This window comes from Neophocaena asiaeorientalis, unplaced genomic scaffold (genome assembly GCF_003031525.2).
Source record: "Neophocaena asiaeorientalis asiaeorientalis breed wild unplaced genomic scaffold, Neophocaena_asiaeorientalis_V1.1 scaffold7, whole genome shotgun sequence".
In the NCBI taxonomy this organism is placed as follows: Eukaryota; Metazoa; Chordata; class Mammalia; order Artiodactyla; family Phocoenidae; genus Neophocaena; species Neophocaena asiaeorientalis.
In genome coordinates, this window is record NW_020185337.1 from 6,666,537 (window position 1) to 6,688,303 (window position 21,767).

A 21,767-nucleotide genomic window follows, 5' to 3' on the forward strand; every position below is an offset into this window, starting at 1 on the left:
TGGCTAAGCCCATCCTTCCTCCCAGACTAAGCATCTGGTGTGTGCCAGGGATCTATTCTGTCACAAACAACAGAGCATTCCTTTGGGTGTCACCAGTCTTTAATATATAAATCAGTTACTTTATCTGGTTAGAAGCTTGAAATGTAATCGCCTTAAATAGGCCCATGTGAAAAATTTTATTTGAATGTGAGGTGATCTGACACAAGTACTATTATCAAAACCTTTTATTTTAAAAATGACATTAAAATTAAAAGCATAGTTACCAGACTTACAAGAAAACCTTTGAAATAAAAAACACCTGTAGCTCTTTCTAGAAGTGGATATAAATGGCAGTTGCCTATAATGAGATATGTCTCAGAAGTAGGGGGATAGAATCCTGAAAAATAATTGGTTTTATCTGTTTCATGTAAAACTAGTTTGTTCTATCCTCATTTACACGTCTTGTTTTTCATTTGCTTTACATAGAGCAGCCATAGCTCCTCATTTAGAAACCCAAATGTGAGTCAAATCATTTCTGGTTACCAGTCCAGCCCAAGAAGATCCTTACCATCCAGTCTGCTGTTTATCTTGTGTGTGGCGAACAGATCACCTTGACAACCTGATTCAGATGGCTGACAGAGTAAACAAAAAATTCCATTTTCATTTTATTCAAATTGGAAGTTATTTACAGCCACATTTTAGATGAAAATGAAACACGTTAGCCGCCGGGGAAACAGCATACGACAGTCCACAGCCTTGTTATAAAGACACATTCAGAGTTAGACCCAGCGTTTTCTTTAACTGTGATGGGCTATGTGAGGCCAAAGGGTGATGTGGTCTACACACCATCTCTGTTGGGTAGAGAACTGAGCCCATATTTCCACCCAGTGCACAGGGCGTGGGGTTCATATGGAGGCCAGCCCACCCACGGGGAGAGCCCAGCCCCCAGCAGGGGAGCCCCGCCTGAGTCCTGCCCTGCTTCCCATAACTCTTAGGACCACTGTACCAGGGCCTGGCTCTCTGTACCCACTGAAGTGAGGTGCAGGCCAGATGGCAAGAAATCCTTGCAAATCTCCCTTGAGAAGAGAGCCAAAGCCAATGTTAAGTTGCCGTCAACCAGACTGCTTTTCCAGGGCAAGTGTGAGTGATGAGGCTGGCTCTCCGGGTGACCCCCTGTGGCAAGGACTGGGTCAGCCCAGGGTTCTAATTTCTAATCAGTGAAACACAAGTCAGTTTACCCTGTCATTAAATATGTGTGTGTGTGTATAGTGTGTATATATATATATATATATATATATATATTTAACATATATATATATATATTCATTATATAATATGTACATATATGTATGTGTATTTTTATCTGTATATATTTATGTGTGTGTATGTATATATAATTTATACTTAGGTAAATTATATTTAAATAGATTTATATTCAAATGTTTGCATCCAGAGTTTTTCTGCCTTTAAGAATCATAAAATGCAAATATCTCAAAGCAGTGATTCTCACCCACCTCTCCATCGTCATCCCCAGCACTGAGGAACTCCCCTCCATAGCAGTGGCTCATCACTGCCGAGAATACCTCTCCTGCCCGCTGCAATTCTAAAAATCCTCCATGTGTCCTAATACTTCCTCCTACCCTTCAGTATGGCTGTTTGTGACCCCTTCAAAGCTTATGCTTTAACAAACAGTTTTCAAACTTATTTTGAGAAGCAGACCCTCCTTTTTCAAGTGAAATCCTAAGGAAAACCCCAATAAAATACAAGCAAAGCTGCTTGGTTGAGGGAGGGCAGAGGCCGGGGAGGCCTCAGTTCGGCTTTCTCTGCCCACTTCCCTTTTATTCTCTGAGAAGCCCCTCAGGATTGTCTGTGGAAGTTCCTTGGAACACAGTTTTTAGGTTGGAAACCTCTATCTTAGGGAGGTTTTTTTTTTGTTAATTCATCCTTATTACTTTTTTATTGAAGTATAGTTGATTGTGTTAGTTTCAGCTATACAGCATAGAGATTCAGTTATCTTTTTTCTGATTTTTTTTCATTAAGGTTATTACAAGGTATTGAATATAGTTCCCTGTACTAAACAGTAAATCCTTGTTGCTTATTTATTTTATGTATAGTAGTTTGTATCTGTTAATCCCATCCTCTTAATTTGCCCCTCCCCCATTCCCTCTCCCCTTTGGTAACCATAAGTTTGTTTTCTATGTCTGTGAGTCTGTTTCTGTGTTGCATATACATTCATTTGTATTATTTTTTAGATTCCACATATAAGTGGTATAATATAGTATAGGGAGGTGTTTGGTTTTTTTATTTATTTATTTTTGACTGTGTTGGGTCTTCGTTGCTGCATGCGGGCTTTTCTCTAGTTGCAGCGAGCGGGGGCTACTTTTTGTTGCAGTGCGTGGGCTTCTTATTGTGGTGGCTTCTCTTGTTGTGGAGCATGGGCTCTAGGCAGGCAGGCTTCAGTAGTTGAGGGAGGTTTTTAAACAGCCGCTGACTATGGAGTGAGAAGAGGGAAGGAGGACAGAAGTGAATTTACAATCTGGCCGTGATTGCAACAGACACGTCATCATGGGATTTCATAATTATCTCGCAAGTGTCCTTTGAGGGGAAGGAAGGTGAAGAGTCTGGGTCAGTCAGCTGTGGTTACAGACCAAGGGCGGGGCTTCCACTTTCTGATGTTGCGTCTGTTGGGTATTTCCCAGGTGCTATCAACGAGAAGGCCACGCATCCCGGGTACTATGAAGACCTCGTGGAGAAGTCCATGGGGAAGTACAACCTCGCCACGGAGGAGATTGAGAGGGACCTGCACCGCTCCCTCCCAGAGCACCCAGCTTTCCAGAACGAAATGGGCATCGCTGCTCTGAGGAGAGTCTTAACGGCTTATGCTTTTCGAAATCCTAACATAGGGTATTGCCAGGTGAATGTCACAGAGGGGTGAGACTTTAAAAAAAGTGTTTTATTAGCCAGTAAGTAATGAGCAAGGCGTTATGGTTAAGAGAACTATTACTGCACCAGGGTCTCTCGACCTTGGTACTGTTGACATTGTGGACTGAATAATTTTTTGTGTGGGACGGTCCTGTGCTTTGTAGGATGTTTAATAACAATCCTGTTGAATAACACATTTAATAGCATCTACCCACTAAACGCCAGTAGAGCTCCCCAACTGTGACAACTAAAATGTCTGTAGACGTTGATAAATGTCTCTCAGAGAGCGAAATCTCCCTGAGCTGAGAACCACTGCACTGAGGTTCTCAGCCAGGGGACAAGAGTGCCCTTTCTGTATCCACCACCGTCTGGTGACCTACCTGGTCACTAGCTGTTCCTCAGCATGCCTGGGCACCAGGCCTGGATTCTAGGTTCCACAGGACTCTTGCTCTGCATCTCCTAAGCAACTAACGTCCTTGAGAATGTAACTTTTATATGCTATGGTTATATTTTAAGGCACTTTAAAATAAATGCTTAATTCAGTATAAAAAAACGTTGCCCATATACCCACTACAATTATCTCTTATACTAGGTACAGATACCACAATTTGGGAAGCTCCTAGATAACATCCTTAGATTTAAAGGCCACATACATACTCAGAGAGACCTTCCCTGACCATCTAGCTAAAAGATAAAGCAGGCTTAATTCCTTTACACCTCTACACAAACATACACACACAGAGAGAGCACAGGTCTCCCTGTACAACATTTTATCTTTTTGATAGCACTTAATTTAAATATACATCCAAATTGATTAATCAACCTTTACGTCTTTATTCTATCTCTCTGACCTCAGCATTTATGCCCTGTGAGACTTGTCACCACTGTGTCCCCCCTTCCCCAATATTTAGTCCAGAGCCTGTTACCAAGTAGACCTTCAAAAGAACTTACCTTGACTGAATGACTAAGGCACTAACCATGACCGTGATCGTGGGCTAGGCAAGTTAATTCTCAAGTAGAATTTTACTAATTTCACTTGGGAAGCTATTGAGTAAGGCTTACAAGAAAGAGCCTATTAGACAAAAATTCCTTTTTTTTTTTAAATTAATTAATTAATTTTGGGCTGAGTTGGGTCTTCATTGCTGTGCACGGGCTCAGTAGTTGTGGTGCACAGGCTTAGTTGCCCCACGGCATGTGGGATCTTCCCGGACCAGGGCTCAAACCCGTGTCCCCTGCATTGGCAGGTGGATTCTTAACCACTGCGCCACCAGGGAGGGAAGTCCCCAAAATTCCTTTTTTGACATTTATATTGTTGAAGCCTGATGAACACTTACTGGTTTCTAGAAGATCAAAAGAAGTACAGGAGTGAGCTCCCTTCTAATATAATAGAGTTCATATTTATCTTTTGATCTTCCTCTTTTTAATTAAGAGGATATTAAAGTAGTTGAGCCTTGAGTGGTTGTGAGCTATCTGATAATATCTTTTAATAAAGTAGGTTACTTTAGAATAAAATCCCTGTTACTTATCACTACCATCCTTATCCAGATGGAAATAATGGGCGAGGACTCCAACTTTGAAAGGTTTCATTGTTCCCCTAGGAGAGCCTCAAGCCATGTTTACTTGGTTTAGACACAATTATGGAAGATTAAAAAGGAAATAGTTACCTCTCTGAATTAAGGATTAAAAACACCGAGATTTTTTAACAGGTTAAAAGCTTTGTCAAATAGCCTTTGGACAAAGTTTTTTTGAATGAGGGTTTGCGTGCGTGGGGGGGTGAATATTGGTGTTCATGGAGGCTGTTAACAGTTAACAGGCTCAAGGACTAAGGGCTTTTACATTTTTAAAGAGTTGGAAAGAAGACAAAACTTGGAAGAATACGTGTGTATACTTGCAAAGCCTTTAAAAATTTATTATCTGTTTTTTTAAGGAAAAAGTATGCTGGCCCCTAATTAATTTCAGGTTAATTTTGTTAACCTGAAAAATAACTCAGTCATTTTTCAGGTTAACAAAATTGCTTGTATGTTAAAATGTAAAATGTGTTTGATGACATCTTCTTTCATCCCTTTAGGCCATGAACATTGTCACATCAGTGCTGCTGCTTTATGCCAAAGAGGAGGAAGCTTTCTGGCTGCTGGTGGCTTTGTGTGAACGCATGCTTCCTGATTACTACAACACCAGGGTGGTTGGTATGTGAGGATGCAGTTAACATTTTAACCCTTATCTCATCAGGAAAATGTTTCTAGAGCCGGGATACCAGCTGGAACCCCATTTCCAGTCACTATTGGTCAAAAGAGTTTCAGACTACTGCAGCTTTCTAAGATGTGAATGAGAGGGCTTGAATCAATATAGATTATACACAAAGGAGCCCCATGGAGCTTCTCCCCATGGAGAGAATACACGTGTCTCACTGATTTAGAAAACACTCGATGTGCTGTCAGTCTGTGCCATGTGAGAGCTACACCAAGCACACAGATCATCAACCCAAAAAGGTTTAACAATTCTTTCATGAAGAGCATGGAATCTATGGAAAGCAGAAGTATTCAAAAACGGAGTGGGCAGAATAGCATATAAAAATGTATCCAGAGCTCAGTTTCTGAGGTATTTTTCAGAACCGGTTTCATTGCAAAGCAAACAACGGTGGTGAGCATTTAAACAAATTATTGGTATTTCTCCTTATAATCCCCTCCAGTGTTAGACATTCATTTTAGCAGGATAAGCCTTTCATTGCTAGTGTAGCAAGAGGTATGCTTTATGCTCCCCTCTTGTGTTCTGTTTTCATTTCTAAACTTCTGCACACTAATTTGACTCATTGGAAATACTCTCCAGAAATGTCCACAGCTGGAATGCTTTTAAATTGAAGAAGCAATTGTTTAGAGAAATGATTCCTATGTGGGGACCATGCATCCAGACGAGCAATTTTTTTTTTTTTTAAAGAGTTTGCCAAGAAGTGAGGCTACTTAGATATATACATTTCATGCCCAACCAGACGTCATGTTGCCAACAAAAAAAGTAATTGTGTGCCAGGAGAATTTTGTAAATTGACCTTTTCAACAGGCTTCAGAGTTCTTATGTTATTGCTCTTTTGTGGTAAAGAATCAGGAGAGGAAGACCCCAGAAAGAGACGATGTAGCCAGAACTCATCTGGTGACTTGACTGTGCTGACACCTTGGTCTAGTAACATAGTAATTAGAGTTCTGTCTCAGCAGCAGTTGTGAACTGGATTATTTTCGTCAAGCCATTGGGTTGGGTTCATTAGCGAGACGGTGCGGTTGGTTGACCCATGGCCTTTTGCGTCCACCTCCACTGCAGGTGCCCTGGTGGACCAGGGTGTCTTCGAGGAACTTGCCCGGGACTATGTCCCACAGCTGTATGACTGCATGCAGGACCTGGGTGTGATTTCTACCATCTCCCTGTCCTGGTTCCTCACACTGTTTCTCAGCGTGATGCCCTTTGAGAGTGCAGTTGTGGTTGTCGACTGTTTCTTCTATGAAGGAATCAAAGTGATATTCCAGTTGGCCCTGGCTGTGCTGGACGCAAATGTGGACAAACTTTTGAACTGCAAGGACGATGGGGAGGCCATGACCGTTTTGGGAAGGTATTTCTCACTTTGAAAACTACCTTTGGGTTTTCTTCCCTGTACATTTTTTTTTTTGCCGCGCCACGCAGCATGCGGGATCTTAGTTCCCCCACCAGGGATCGAACCCAGGCCCCCTGCATTGGAAGCACGGGGTCTTAACCACTGGACCGCCAGGGAAGTCCTCTTCCCTGTACTTTACCGTGTATCTTTTTCCTTGGTTTCACGAGTCTTAATTGGCCTGATGGTGATCATAATGCCCACTTTTCTCTGTGGCTGAGCATTTCTTTTCATATGCTTTATCTTTAGAAGTGAAGGCAATCAACTCTACTTCAATTAAAAAAATAATACAATTTTAAAAAAAAAGAAGTGAAGGAAATTTTATTCTGCTCTTAAGGAAATTTTAGTCTTTTGTTTTGATATGCAGAGTTTGCAGATGATGGGTGGACAGGTGTAAAGGGATTCCAGATTCATTGACTCTGGACCTCCCAGTGACTCCAGATTCATTTCTTCTTCCAGGTATTTGGACAGTGTGACCAATAAGGACAGCACGCTGCCCCCCATCCCTCATCTCCACTCCCTGCTCAGTGATGATGTGGAGCCCTATCCTGAGGTTGACATCTTCAGACTCATCAGAACTTCCTATGAGGTAGGTCACGTTCCCTTCCTGAGCATCACAGCACTCTGAGTGCTCCGAGGGGCTCGGCTGGACGTGTACCACAGCTTCCATTGCTAACCCAGGGGCGTCCCTGCTTCCCTCCGCCTTCTGAGAACTAGTTGTCGAAGCAAGCAGCTCCCTGCCAGCTGACAGCTTCGAGCTCCAGAGATGGACACTGAATGGATCTACTACCACAGAGCAATTGACATGACCAGCTCAGGCCCTCCGGTTCTTGGCTTTGCCCACCCTGAAGCCTGATCAAGTAGCAGCTCCTATTCAGCTCTGGGTGGGTTGAGGAGGGACTGTTGAAAGCAAGCGTGGGGAGGTTGACCTGCACAAATCAGCTCACTTCCCATGCTCATGCCAAGTCCTTAGGTCTTCTGGGAAGTACACAAGCCAATCCTCTTACATCCAAGACACATAGAATACTCTATACCAGGGTCCTAGGATTCCTCTAAAATTGCTTGGCCTGGGCGTGGGAGGGTGCCCCCTGGTCCATGATGACCCCAGATGTGGTCCTGAATCCCATAAAAGAACTAACGAGCGTCTAGAGGTGAAGGAACCACGGTCCTGTGTACCCCATAGAACTTGGGGTTTGTGGCGCCCCCCGGGACTCAGTGCCCGTAACATCTCATGGTTTGTTCGTTTCCTGATCATTAAGAAAGAGCGTGAATATTCTGCTCAGCACACTAGACCCTCTCCTGATGTTTTGGGATCGTATGACTGGCGACTGTCAGCATTTCAATTAGCAACAGCCTGGATATGGGAGAAATGGTGAGGAAAATCTCTCCTAAAGAGAACCAAAAATTTGGTGCTTTTAAAAAAATCAGCATGGATCCATGACATCTTTTCAGAAATGTGTGTCCTTAACTCAAAATGGGAGAAAGACTGGTAATTTATTATTTCAGAAAATTTTCATTGACACTCCATATATATTGAAAACAAAACATTTTTGGTATGTTTTAGAATCATAAAAGTAATGCAGGTTTATTGTAAAAAAATGTAGAAACTGTAGAAAAATATGAAAGAAAGAACCATATCCTGTGAGCATCTCACCATATTTCCCTCAAGTATGGTTTTTTTTTTTTTTCGGTTTTTAAAAAAATTTATTTTAATTAATTATTTATTTTTGGCTGTGTTGGGTCTTCGTTGCTGCACGCAGCCTTTCTCTAGTTGTGGCAAGCGGGGGCTACTCTTCATTGTGGTGCGCAGGCTTCTCATTGCGGTGTCTTCTCTTGTTGCGCAGCATGGGCTCTAGGCACGCGGGCTTCAGTAGTTGCGGCACACAGGCTCAGTAGTTGTGGTGCACGGGCTTAGTTGCTCCGTGGCATGTGGGATCTTCCCGGACCAGGGCTCGAACCCATGTCCTCTGCATTGGCAGGCAGATTCTTAACCACTGCGGCACCAGGGAAGTCTTCAAATATGTTTTTATTTTTTGCAACTTACACTTAAAAAATAAGTTTATACCAAAAAGTGTTTTGTACCATTCCATTTTTTACTTAAAATAGATCACGAGCATTCCCTGATATTTAATATATTGTTTGCAGGTTTTCGCAGATTCTTTTTAGCAGTACGCGGGCCTCTCACTGCCGTGGCCTCTCCCGTTGCGGAGCACAGGCTCCGGACGTGCAGGCTCAGCGGCCATGGCTTACGGGCCCAGCCGCTCCACGGCATGTGGGATCTTCCCGGACCGGGGCACGAACCCGTGTCCCCTGCATCGGCAGGCGGACTCTCAACCACTGCGCCACCAGGGAAGCTCGCAGATTCTTAATAGTCTGCTTTAAATGAGGTGCTACAAGTTATTTAGCTGATCCCTTTTCGTTAGACACTTAGTTTTTTTGCTTCCAAATTTTCAGTACCATATGGCAAATTTGTATGGTATTATTATATATTTACATATTATATAATATGTATGATATTATATATTATATGATAAGCTAGTGCATAAATAATACATGTCTGAATTTTTTCTTAGAGTCCATTCTTAGGAATAGATTTACAGTAGTAGATCAAAAAGTATGAATTATTTCCAAGCTCCTGGCACACACTGTCCAATTTCTTTAAAAATTGTCCCAATTTATTTCCACTAGTAGAGACTAAGGATGGCTGTTACTTCACTCTTTCCAAAACTGGTTATTATCATAATGCATTTTTTTGTGGCTTTTTTTTTTCTTTTTTGCGGTACGCGGGCCTCTCCCTGTCGTGGCCTCTCCCGTTGCGGAGCACAGGCTCCGGACGCGCAGGCTCAGCGGCCATGGCTCACGGGCACAGCCGCTCCGCGGCATGTGGGATCTTCCTGGACCGGGGCACGAACCCGTGTCTCCTGCACTGGCAGGCGGACGCCCAACCACTGCGCCACCAGGGAAGCCCCATAATGCATTTTAAAAAAAAATCATTGCCCTGGGACTTTTGGGTAGTCCTCGGTCAGAAATTTTGGATGGTTATTTTTCCAGAAAAAGAGCCCATGTGACTGAACGCAATAGTTATTATTATAGCTGTGGGTTGTTTTCCTAAAGGCATCCCCTGAAACCTTTATTCTAAAGAGAATTCTAGACCAAAGTAATAAAGCTTGGTATGTGGAAACTCAGCTTTGTTCTTGACAGCAGACAAGCTAAGGTCTTGTTGAGGTCAGCACTTGGCCCATTTTTAATGGGAAAGAGAGGAGAATGGAGACAAGACCAGGGCTGGTCTCCATTTCCATCCTGTCTGCCTGGTCCCTAATGGTGACTCTTAGGCTGCCAAATATCCTATCACAGGACACAGCAGCAGTTTCCTTCCTCTGCCTGGGAAGACAACCCCGTTTATTTATAGCAATGCCTACATTACCTGGCCTTTCAATACATGATGACTGGTTTTTTGTTTTCTCCTCTGCTTGGTGTCACTGCCCTGCTCATAAGTTTCCATTGCCTTCCCAATGCCTTCTAGACCATCCTAAAGAAACCACCACAAACACTTGCCTTTCTTTTTTTTTTTTTCCACCTATTAGATTGATGGTCCTCAATTCTGCCTGTGCATTAAAAGCACTTAAAAAATTTTTTAAGCCAAGCTTTTAAAAATATACATTCCTAGGCTGCATTCTAGACTTTGTATCTCTGGTATGAGGCCCAAGAATAAATATTTTTTTAAAGTTCCCAGGTGATTCAAGAGCCCGGTGAGGGCTGAGAATCACTGCCCTAGATGTAGAATGGGGCCACTAGACACAGAGGCCCATTATAACCTGGTTATACGGCACAACACTGGTGTTCTGAAGCAGGCGACTCGTTGCTTTCTGTGCTTCAGGATAATTAGTCAGGAAAATAGGAAAGCAGGGAAAATACCGAAAGCACATTCAGCCTTGAGATCCCTAGGTTGACGCCAGTCGATCAGCTTTCTCCTGTCGAGCAGAGACGGTAACTTGATTCATAAATGCCTTGCTCATTGTGAAGTTCTACCGAGCCCCTCCTGGAAGGAATGGTACGGACAGTCTCAGAGACGGTTTTCTTCTGTGTGCGCCCCAAGTGCAGTTTTGTTAGATACACAGACGTAGAAGACAAAGTCCCGGCCTTCAGGTTCACCCATAGACTGAGATGAGCTTTCTGGAAGGCACAGGGCACTTTAATAAAAGACCTTTCAGCGGGCTTCCCTGGTGGCGCAGTGGTGGAGAGTCCGCCTGCCGATGCAGGGGACGCGGGTTCGTGCCCTGGTCCGGGAGGATCCCACATGCCTTGGAGTGGCTGGGCCCGTGAGCCATGGCCGCTGAGCCTGCGCGTCCGGAGCCTGTGCTCTGCAATGGGAGAGGCCACAACAGTGAGAGGCCCGCGTACCACAAAAAAAAAAAAAAAAGACCTTTCAGTAAACACATGACCACCACAGTTTCTTCATGTTCAAGACGACTTGCCCAGGGCGTCTGTGAAATGTGAAGCGGGGAAAGGAGGTGGCTGATGAAACACAAGGAGGAGTTTGTGCAGAAGGACAGACAGTTTTAAAAGTTCAGAATAAAGTGTCAACTCCTTAAGGGTGATGAAAACAGCTCTCACTCAAGGAGAACCCACCTCGTGTGGGACAGGTGCTGGGTGCTTCACAGCCCCACCAGGTACATGTTAACACATTTTAAGGTGAAAATTTAACTTGAGAGAGGTAGAGCTAGTTTTCCCGAGGCACACAGTGAGGAAGTGGCAGAGTCAGGAGTCAAATAAGAGCTCCCCAGCATTAAAGCCAGAGCCAAGGGGGTTTGTCTGGATAGAACGGAGATGGGCTTGTAGATGTACATATGGACAGGAGGTCAATTGGTCCAGGAGAGGCTGGTTAGTGGAGAGTCTGAAAACCACCAACTGATTTGCAAGGCACCCAAGAGCCACTGGAAACTGAGGGGGGTTTTCTTCAAGTACATTATTTCTCAAGCTCCCTGTGTAATAAATTGGAGTGGGGAGAGCTGAAGGAATAGACTAGCAAGGGGGATGCTACAGTTTGCCATAGTTACCTTATTGGACAATGGCTTTTCTAGCCCTTTCTGCTTGGCAAAGACCTCAAATGACATAGTCCCCCTGAGACACATAAATTTAGTTACACAATATGGGCCTGCTTTCTGACAGAGTTATGAAGGTGTCCCATGGGTATGAATATTGTGGTGAATTGAGACTTCTTTAAGATTGGAGGGCCTTAGAGGGCAGCCCATTCAGCAAACATGGGGCTCCAACAAGCAAGGTCCTCACACTGACTTCATATCCTGGTCCCCTTCTGTCTTCTCCTTCCTCTTCCTCCTCCCAGCCATCTGTCCCCCCCACCCCACCCCAGCACACAAGGATACATGTACAGACAAGTGCCATCAGCACAGAAGGCAGGGCAGAGTCTGGGGGAATTGCTCCTTCAGCTGTATTGGAGAATCTCTCTGCCATCTTGGTCTCAGCCTCCTATAACTTTATGCTGTTTTCTGTAAATCCAAAGACCCACATTCCACCTGTTTCTCCATTCTGTCCCCTCAGTCTTCCAAGGCAGAGCCTCACTCTCTGCCTTGGGCATTTGGAGATTTTCTGATACAGAAAAAGACTCTCAAATGTGAGTTTCCTTTCATACCCATATTCATGAGATAGCTCAGTCCTCTGGCTAACAACAGTGAACCCCGTACTATATACTGGGAAAATAAGGGCTCCACAAACTAAGACACATATTAAAGGCACCTTTGGCATAATTTCCGTGACCTAGTCTCATTTAAAAACAGAAATGAACCATAGAGTTTCGATATTAGAAATGACACTTGCTTTTTGTTTCAATAAGTCTTGCTGTGATGGGCAGATTTGTTCAGGTCATTCCATGAACCTATGGCCTAAACTAAGATTTTTTTTTTTTTTAAGCTTCAGCATTTAAATATTTCTAAGTCCTCTTGAGGATTTAGAAAGGAGGAGGCTATTGCACTTGGTGGAACCCTTGTGGTCTCTTTAAAATGTGTCTGTATCTGTCTTCCATCATCCCCGTCTTCCCAACAACGCAAGGGAAAGCTTTGGAGGATAAAGGAAATCACAGAGATGCTGCCCAGCATGGAGAGGAGAACTCTTGTCCCACCCAGGAATGATGCTGGGGGTGGGAGAGCCCACAGAACATAAACTGGGAAATTGGGATAGACTTGTCTCCACCTCATTCTTTTATCTGGCTTTTTCCTCGTCCTGAGTCTGTCGGGGGAGAAAGGGAACATTGCACGCAGGGCAGGTGAGATGGTACAAAATGAAGGGCTACAAACCTATCTGTTACTTGGTATCAGCAAGCAGGGGGACAAAGCAGCACAAAAAGGACGTACCGCCTGCACTGAAAATGGTCTCTCAGCTCATAAAAACGTTAGGAATCAGATTGGAAAATGAGACACAGGCCACAGGAACATTCAGAGAAAAATGGAGCTGGAGAAGAGTTGGAAATGAGGATGGATAATTTTACTGTTTAAGGAAGGGGGGATTTTAGAAAATTAAAATAATCTTAGGCTCCCTCACTCCCATCACCAAATTCTATCTGTTAGAAAAAGTATCGTTAAATTAGTGAATTCATTCTTTTGCTAGAACTGAAATTCCTCCGGAATTTCCCTTGTTTTGGGTGATGGAAATGCAGCCTCCAGGATCCACTGAGCCAACGTTTGTTTGCCCTATTTTTAGCATTTCATTCTGTCAGAGCCCCTCCAAAAAGGTGGGTGGTGGAGGAGAGGAGACCACAACCCACTCCTACTCATTACCCATTTTCCTTTAGAAATCCTCCGGAAATAACTAGGCTGGAACTTGGAGTTTAGGGTTTCCTTTCAGGTTGGGACCATTTGCTCCAGATGGAAGGGCCATTGTATGTATTCCATTGTGTCCTGTGTTCTACTGTGGCCAGTCCCTGGTCCTGCCTAGCAAACTGCAGGGTCCATTTCTAGTCAAGGAACAGACGTTAATTAAATATAAAATATACCGGGCTCTTTGAAGGTCAGGCTTGGGGGAAATAACTCTTTCTTTAGCAATCTGTGAAGATCACCAAGCCAGTGTTTACTATGAGTTGCTATTACCAGTACTTTATATTAATATATCCTTATCTCTAATGGCAATTCTACAAGGACGGTTTTGGGGTCTCATTTTACAGAGGAAGAAACTGGGAGTCCGAAGACTTGACTGAATTGCCCAGAGTTACACCGCTCACTAGTGAGGGAACAAGAATTTGAATCAAATTTTGTCTTGCTCCAAAATTTATGTTCTTTTCTACCCAGAGACAAGGAAAAACCTATTCGCCTCCAGAACAGTAGGTGGTGGAGTTATAAAGCCAATGACTGGGCCTCAAATTGCAGCGCAGCCCCTGTGGGATGCTGGGTAGCTTATAGAACCTCTCTGAACCTCGGTTTTCCCATCTGTTAAATGGAAGTAACAGTAGCAACTCATAAGGTTATTGTAAGGAGCCAATTACATGGCCTGTTAATGTCCCTGCCAGTTGTAGTGCAAGAAAATTTAGTTTCCTTCTGTCTCACAGCTAATGTTTTTTTGTTGATCAAAGGCATACTCTAGCCTGGTTTGAAGTAAATCCAGCCTTCCATCTTCAGCATGCACTTTGCAGTGGATGCTTTCCACTCTTCTGTTAGGATCAAAAGAGTTACCTTTCCTGGGAGTTTAAATCCCATCCAAGGATTTAACCCAGAGTGAATTAAATATGGTATTTTTCATCACTAGTGGCAACTCCTACTAACAGCTTCTGAATTCTTGCTTCTAAGCGGCAGTAAATACTGTGTCTTTCTATATAATGGAGAGGATTCTGGTCTTTAGAAGATGCTTCTCTGGAGATGAGGAAATTCTTTCATAAACCTTGCATTTGTTAGGTGAAGACCCTCCCACCACATAAGTGATGAAAGTTCCACTGGCCAGGCTCCAGAATGTCAGTGTATGCTCTTGTCTTAATTATCGGAAAAGAATGCCTGAGTCAAAACTCAGTTCTCTTTCAAAACAGAGGGAAAGTATTGAATAGATAGAAATAGAAAGCACTAGAAAGGTGGGGGTTTTCGCTGTTAACCCCAATTTGGGGAAATTATAAATTATATAGTTCAGAGTCCACCATGTGGAATAACCTATAGAGAGATGCCGTTTCTGGGGTTGTCAGATAAGATACAGGACTGACATTGCCAGGGACGTACTTACAGTAAACAATTACTCTTGTTTATCTGAATCAACAATTTAACTGGGCATCCTGTATCTCCTGTATTTTATTTTCTGAATCTGGCAAACCAAGGCCTTTATTGAGTACCAGCTGTGCTCTGTAGCAAGTCAGGGAGGTGACCCCTGGGGAGTCTCCCAGGGGTGGGGCTCTGAGTGCGAGTCCTAGAATCAGACAGCCTGTATTCAAACTGGGCTTCACCACTACGGATCCGGGCACCTGGGCAAGTTAATGCCCAGGTAATGATTTTTGTTAAACTTCCATTCCCTCATCTCTGAAATGGAGATAAGAAGAGCACTGACTTCCTGGAATTATCCTGAGGATTCCGTGTGTCCGGCAAATACGTGTTGAGCACTTGCTGTGAATCAGCGCCCGTCCTCCGCTCTGGAGGACATAGTCTCTGCCCTCACAGTAAGGGGTGAGAGGCAGGCCATGGTGAATTCAAGTAAGAAAGAACACAGCCAGGTAAAAAAGGTGGGGATGTGCTGTTTCTCTGAGGTTTGTGTGTCTGGTGAAGGGACATTTAGCAGAGACACAAATGACATGGGGGAGCCATGTGACACAACACAGCGCATTGTGTCTGAGAGAAGCAATTTCCAGGCAGAGGAGGGGCCGGTGCAGAAGCCCCCGCTGGCGATGGAGCCACCGTGACGTGCTTGAGGAGCAGCAAGGTGACTGAGGGGGTGAGAAAAGGGTGGTGGCAGGTGATCAGAGAAGTAGCTGGGGGAGGGAGGGAGAGGGTGTAGGGCTTGGAGGCCTTGGTAAGACTTGGAATTTGACCCCGAGTGAGCTGTGAAACCGCTGGAGTTGTGAGCAAAGGAGTAGTATCATGTCTCAGGACTTAGAAGGACCACTCTTGCTTCTAGGGGAAAAATAAAGCGGGGCAGTGCCTCAAAGATCAGTTTAGAGGCTATTGTAAGACAGTAGTGGCTTAGATCAAGGTGGTAACAGTAAAGGTGGTGAACAGTGACTGGGAATCTCTAGGGAGTAGGTGTGTAGCGGTCTGAAGACTGAGCCCTGGGGTTCCCCAGGGTTTCGAGATGGAGAGGATGCGCAAAGGAGACAGAAAAGGAGTAGCCAGTGAGGCATAAAAAGAACCAGGAGAAAGGGATTAAATGATGGAGAAATGTCTATTTAGGTCTTCCGCCCATTTTTTGATTGGGTTGTTTGTATTTTTTAACATTGAGCTGCATGAGCTGTTTGTGTATTTTGGAGATTAATCCTTTGTTAGTTGCTCCATTTGCAAATATTTTCTCCCATTCTGAGGATTGTCTTGTTTATGGTTTCCTTTGCTGTGCAAAAGCTTTTAAGTTCAATTAGGTCCCATTGGCTTATTTTTGTTTTTATTTTCATTACTCTAGGTGGTGGGTCAAAAAAGATCTTGCTGTGATTTATGCCAAAGAGTGTTTTTCCTGTGTTTTTCTCTGAGGGTTTTATAGTGTCTGGCCTTACATTTAGGTCTTTAATCCATTTTGAGTTTATTTTTGTGTTTGGTATTAGGGAGTGTTCTAATTTCATTCTTTTACATGTAGCTGTCCAGTTTTCCCAGCACCACTTATTGAAGAGACTGTCTTTTCTCCATTGTATACTCTTGTTTCCTTTGTCATAGATTAGGTGACCATAGGTGTGTGGGTTTATCTCTGGGCTTTCTGTCCTGCTCCATTGATCTGTATGTCTGTTTTTGTGCCAGTACCATACTGTCTTGATTACTGTAGCTTTGTAGTATAGCAACCTACAGATTCAATGCAATTCCTATCAAATTACCAATGGCATTTTTCACAGAATTAGGACAAAACATGTTACAATTTGTATGGAAATACAAAAGACCCCAAATAGCCAAAACAATCTTGAGAAAGAAAAACAGAGCTGGAGGAATCAGGCCCCCTGACTTCAGAGATTTGTCTTTTTTCATTCGGCGTAATTTCTTTGAGGTTCATCCAAGTTATTGTCTACGTCAGTAGTTGTTTTCCTTTTTTTCATTTCTGTGTAGTATTCCATGGTATGGGACGTACAAAGGCACTCTTTAAACCTTCTGTTTAACATACCCATGTGACCATTTGCCAGATCAATGCCACACCCCAAAAGTGCTCTTTGTGTCCCCTTCCTGTCACTATCCATCTAACCAAGGTTAATAATTCTGCTGACTGTTAGCACCGTAGATTTTGTTTTTGACCTTCACATAAGTGGAATTATACAGCATGTGCTCTTTTGGTTCTGGTTTATCTTGCTCAGCGTTGTGATTGTGAGATTTGTCCAAATTGTTCCTTTGCATTGCTGCATTGTAACCCGTGGTGTGATGATACCACAATGCTACTGTAATGGGCATTTGAGTGGTTCTTGCTTTTGGCTAATAGTGGCACTATGAATATTCTACTCTATGTCCTTTGTTAAAAGTATACACACCTTTCTTTTGGGTATATACTTAGGGAGGAATTTCTGGGTCATAGGTATGTACCTGTTCAGATTTAGTAGATGCTGCCAGATAGATTTCCAAAATGGTTGTACCAGTTGATACTCTGAGCAACAGCATGTGAGAGTTTTGGTTGCACCGGGCACTTGCCAACACTTGATATTGTCCGTCAGCTTTTCCTTTTTCCTTTAAATGTCTTTAACCATTGCAGCATTGCTTCTATGAGTTAAGCTTCATGCTTTATGCAGAATTTCTTTGTTTTTCTTTTGCACCACTAAGAGAGATAAAACTTTATATATTCTTTCTATGCCTTCAGATTGGAAGACTTGTTTTGCTTTTGAAATTTAGTTCAACAAACGTTCAGGCAATGCTAGGCATCTTGAGTTTAAAAAGGTTGCTAGGGGCTTCCCTGGTGGCGCAGTGGTTGAGAGTCTGCCTGCCGATGCAGGGGATGCGGGTTCGTGCCCTGGTCCAGGAGGACCCACGTGCCGCAGAGCGGCTGGGCCTGTGAGCCATGGCTGCTGGGCCTGCACGTCCGGAGCCTGTGCTCCGCAGCGGGAGAGGCCACAACAGTGAGAGGCCCGCGTACCGGAGGAAAAAGAAAAGGTTGCTAACCCTCAGTGTCTGCCAATGAGAGACAAATGCTATTGAGCTAGAGATCAGGACAGGAAGCCTCACTCCAACATTTCCTACAACCTCCCAGTTTAATAGTTAGCCTTATATACTTCCTTTCTTCCTGCCAAGAAAGTTCTTCCTTTAAAGCATTATTTCATCCACAAAGGGCCCTTGTAGCCTTATTTAACCCTCTCCTTCTCCCATGAACTGTTGATTTGAGGAAGACTCATGTGGCTTTGAAATTTGGTTCAACTGTTAAGAAGCATGAGAATTTTTTGTTATTTATTTATGGTTGTTTAATGGCCTCAAAATAAACAAAGGCCATATAGTAAATAAAGGTATAGTCTAGGAGGCCTGTCATTTGGCAGGAAATTGCCCACTGGTATCAGGATTTATCTCCATCAGTCCTGCAGACATGATATCGAGTGCTTTAGCAGATTTCTCGAAATACCAATGTTGTTTTTTTCCAGAAATTTGGAACTATCCGGGCGGATTTGATTGAGCAGATGAGATTCAAACAGAGACTGAAGGTGATCCAGACACTGGAGGATACTACAAAACGGAACGTGGTGAGTCTCTTGAGAAATGGCATGTGACCTTCTTTCTCCATCCTTCCTTACCCTCCTACCAACTCAAATTCCTGCTTGACAGGCTGAAGATGATTTAAAACAAGAAAATCAGGAAGTTTGCCATTATGACATTTTTGAGTTCGTGAAATTCATTGTGTTTATTCTTCTTATAGGTACGAACCATTGTGACAGAAACTTCCTTTACCATTGATGAGCTAGAAGAACTTTATGCTCTTTTCAAAGTGAGTTTCAAAGAAAATTCATGTACATTCAGGGGAAAAAGGAGTTCACTTTAATAATTCATTTCTCTTAAATTATGAAGGGATAGCATGAGTGTCAACATGCATAAATAGGAAGATAGAGCTGAGAGTGTAAAAATAGAGTACTTAATATGAAAAATAAAGATATAACTCATTTAAATTGATGTTTTAGCTTTCTTCCACTCCATGTAATATTTTAGCTGTTTCCTTGGTCTTAAGAAAAGAGGGCGTTACTTTATAATTCTCACTGGAACGATGGCAATCAAGTTTAAATTCTTCCTGGGACTCCTGTAAATCGCAGTTTCCTATATTAATCTATATTAAAGCACTCTTAAAAAGAGATATGTAGCTAGAATAAGAATAAAGCTGCTCAAATGTCTAAGGAAAAGCTTAGTTGTTAAATTTCTGCAATTTTCCTTTCTGAGTCAGCCCATACCAATCTTGATCCTCAATAAGAAAAATATTATGTCAGTAAATAAAGCAGTATAGAATGGTTTTTCTTCCAGAAAAATACTTCTTTCATAACTGTCATTACCAACATTGTAAAAATGTAGCAATTGCCAAGAAAAACTTTTAAAAGATGCCTTTGATGTGGGTACCGATTTTATCACAGTCTTTAATTGGCTAGCTTCTTGTGTACAGAGGCTCTTACTCCTAGAACTAAGGAAGACGGTTGAGGACTGCAAAGATATTATAGGAACAAACATAAAGGGACAAACATAAAGATCTGAGTTGGACACTAATAGATCTTAGGATCAGACAAAGTGAGAGCTGGGAATATTTTTGCAGATGTTCCCGCTTGCCTGTTAGCTACTGGAGGCACCACCGTTTTATTTCCTTTTGTCTCACTGGTGCCTAGTTTAGTGTCTCTCCCCACTAGGTGTTCCAAACATGTGTGCTGAATACATAGGTGAATTAGTGATCAGTTTTCCATCTAGTATGATCTCTGCGTGCTTCTGGGGCCGGCAGAGAGAGGTTGATGGCTTTGTGCAGCCCAGCAGCATGACCAACAGAGTGGACAACTGTGTGTTCAGCACTTGACCGCGAAGTGTCTAGCCTGTGCCACCTCATTCGTGTTTTATTCAGGCACGTAAAGCGTGGTAGCTAATTGCTCCGGGTACGTTGGTTTTCCGTAAGGAGGGAGTCCCTCTTCGTTTCGTTAAGCAAAACTACAGTGATCCAACTTGGATCAAAACAGGAAGATACAATGATCCAGTTGAGATCAGATTTTCAAAGGATACTGAGGACTGGAAGAAATCTGCTTCACAGGGTGGTGCCCTGGAAGAAATCTGCTTCACAGGACCAGGATTTGGGGTAACTAAACGGAAGCGGGAGTAGCAGCTGGAGGCGGCAAGATCCTGCACAGATAATGGGAAGCGCTATAACATTAGAAAGAGGAGGCTGACTCTGGGGCACACCGGGAAAAGGAAGACCAGGGCTGGTTGTGCAGAAGTCCAAGATCCGGAGATCACTGAAGACACAGAGACAGCGGTGCCCTTGTCTTCTTACCCGGGCACCCCTGCACTCTCTGGTCTATGCACCTCCAGGTACCAGGTGTGACATTTATACACCGAGGATATTGCCTGAAGAAGGCTTTCTTTACACTCCAGAACCCTGCCCTAAGGGTGTGTTGACAAACACGAGTTCCCCAAGTCTGCTGAGCGCCCCAAGAGAGAACCCGAGACCCTTGGCTGGTGTCAGGGATGGGAAGGACTCTCGGGTACTTTGGAACCCAAGACAAAGACTTAAGTTACCGACTCTTCCTTGAGTCTTTTGAAGACTTTCATTGGCTTTAATTCATCTGAACGAACGTTTATTGAGGCATTACTGTGTCAGACGCGCTGCCAGACTCTTAGTCCTTTAAAAAGCCAATTTCTGGGGGTTTTCCTTCGGATACAAAGGAAAGAGACATTTGTCTCCCACGGAGCATTCTGCCTTGGGCTTTGGGCTAAAACTTGGTAGGAAAAAGGTGAAAGGCCGCCACCCTGAGGCAGATTTGATGGAAAATGTGGTTCAGGGCCCCTATGCCTTAGTTTCTCTTGAACTCTTTCTAAATTAGTCCTTTTTCAATCTCGGGTCCCTAGTGCCCAAATGATGGAGTAGGGGGGCTCATCAAAGAAGAGGGTCATGGTCTGCATGGCTTGTTTCCTGAAGGTTGTGAGCACGGTGGAAGTGTCTGCACCACATTCAGGCCTGGTTCCAGAGGAACGTGAGCGCTTTAGTTAGGAGGAAGTGCTTTGGGTAACCTTCATCCACTGACGAAGCTCCGGTAAAGAGGACCCTTCCTGGGGATGTATCACCAACACCGTCCCACCCAGAGGGCTGCTGGGCAGCACTTCAGAGCACAGCTCACCTGTGCAGTCCCTCGGACCCTCCTCTCCGTGACGTCACCACCATCACCACTCCTCCCAAGCCCCGCCCCCATCTCCACCCACAGCGCCAGTGCAGCCCCGAAGCCTGGTGGCCTGGTGGACCTGACACACTTGCTTTATTCTCCCGAGGCTGCCCTGCAGAAACCTCTCCTTCCTTCTCTCTTGCCTACTCTCGCTCCGCTGTTTTGGGGGTTATTAGCTACAATTCCCAGCAAACAGTGAGGACAAAGACATTGGTCCTCTTTGCTCCGTTCTAAGTGAGAACAACACCCACTACTGACTCTCCCTTCTCAGAACTCCTAGGAAGGGGGAGGGGGAGATCTGTTTTGTAAAGTGCCTTTTGCTATTGCAGTATTTATACATGCTTATAATGAAATAGTACAACAGAGAATAAAGTAAAAAATAAAGTCTCGCTCTGGATGCCCCTCCCATCTCCCCAGGCTACCATTCAGTGCTGACTGTAAATGTCTACATAAAGGAGAGCTGGGGTGTTCGTGCTGGCCTTTCTATTAGATGTTTTTCCTTTGCGGTCTTCCTAGAATGGGCGTATATTTCTACCAGAATCAATATGACCTCATGAATAAAGAGGCAGCCTTTTTTCCAAGGACAGAAACAAGAAGCCTTTTGTTGGATCTCTGTCCTCCTCACCCTAGTGGTTCCTGCTCATAAGTTCCCTGGAGCTATTTTCAGATGCGTGAAACAGGAGGACCGCACACTTGTAGCCTGACTACTGGATGACTAGGATAATATTAATGGGATTTTGGTGACCGGGAAGC

General features: G+C 43.7%; 1 protein-coding gene across 1 annotated transcript in view; it reads left to right on the top strand.

The window, feature by feature from the left end:
• The window catches only part of TBC1D9 (TBC1 domain family member 9), a 112,246-nt gene that overhangs the window by 76,376 nt on the left and 14,103 nt on the right, over positions 1–21,767 (top strand). Inside the window, exons 10-15 of the mRNA XM_024736079.1 lie at positions 2,679–2,893; positions 4,970–5,087; positions 6,211–6,496; positions 6,995–7,124; positions 18,261–18,359; positions 18,533–18,601. Of these exons, the coding sequence (XP_024591847.1) occupies positions 2,679–2,893; positions 4,970–5,087; positions 6,211–6,496; positions 6,995–7,124; positions 18,261–18,359; positions 18,533–18,601 (917 nt within the window). The remainder of the gene's footprint in view (positions 1–2,678; positions 2,894–4,969; positions 5,088–6,210; positions 6,497–6,994; positions 7,125–18,260; positions 18,360–18,532; positions 18,602–21,767) is intronic.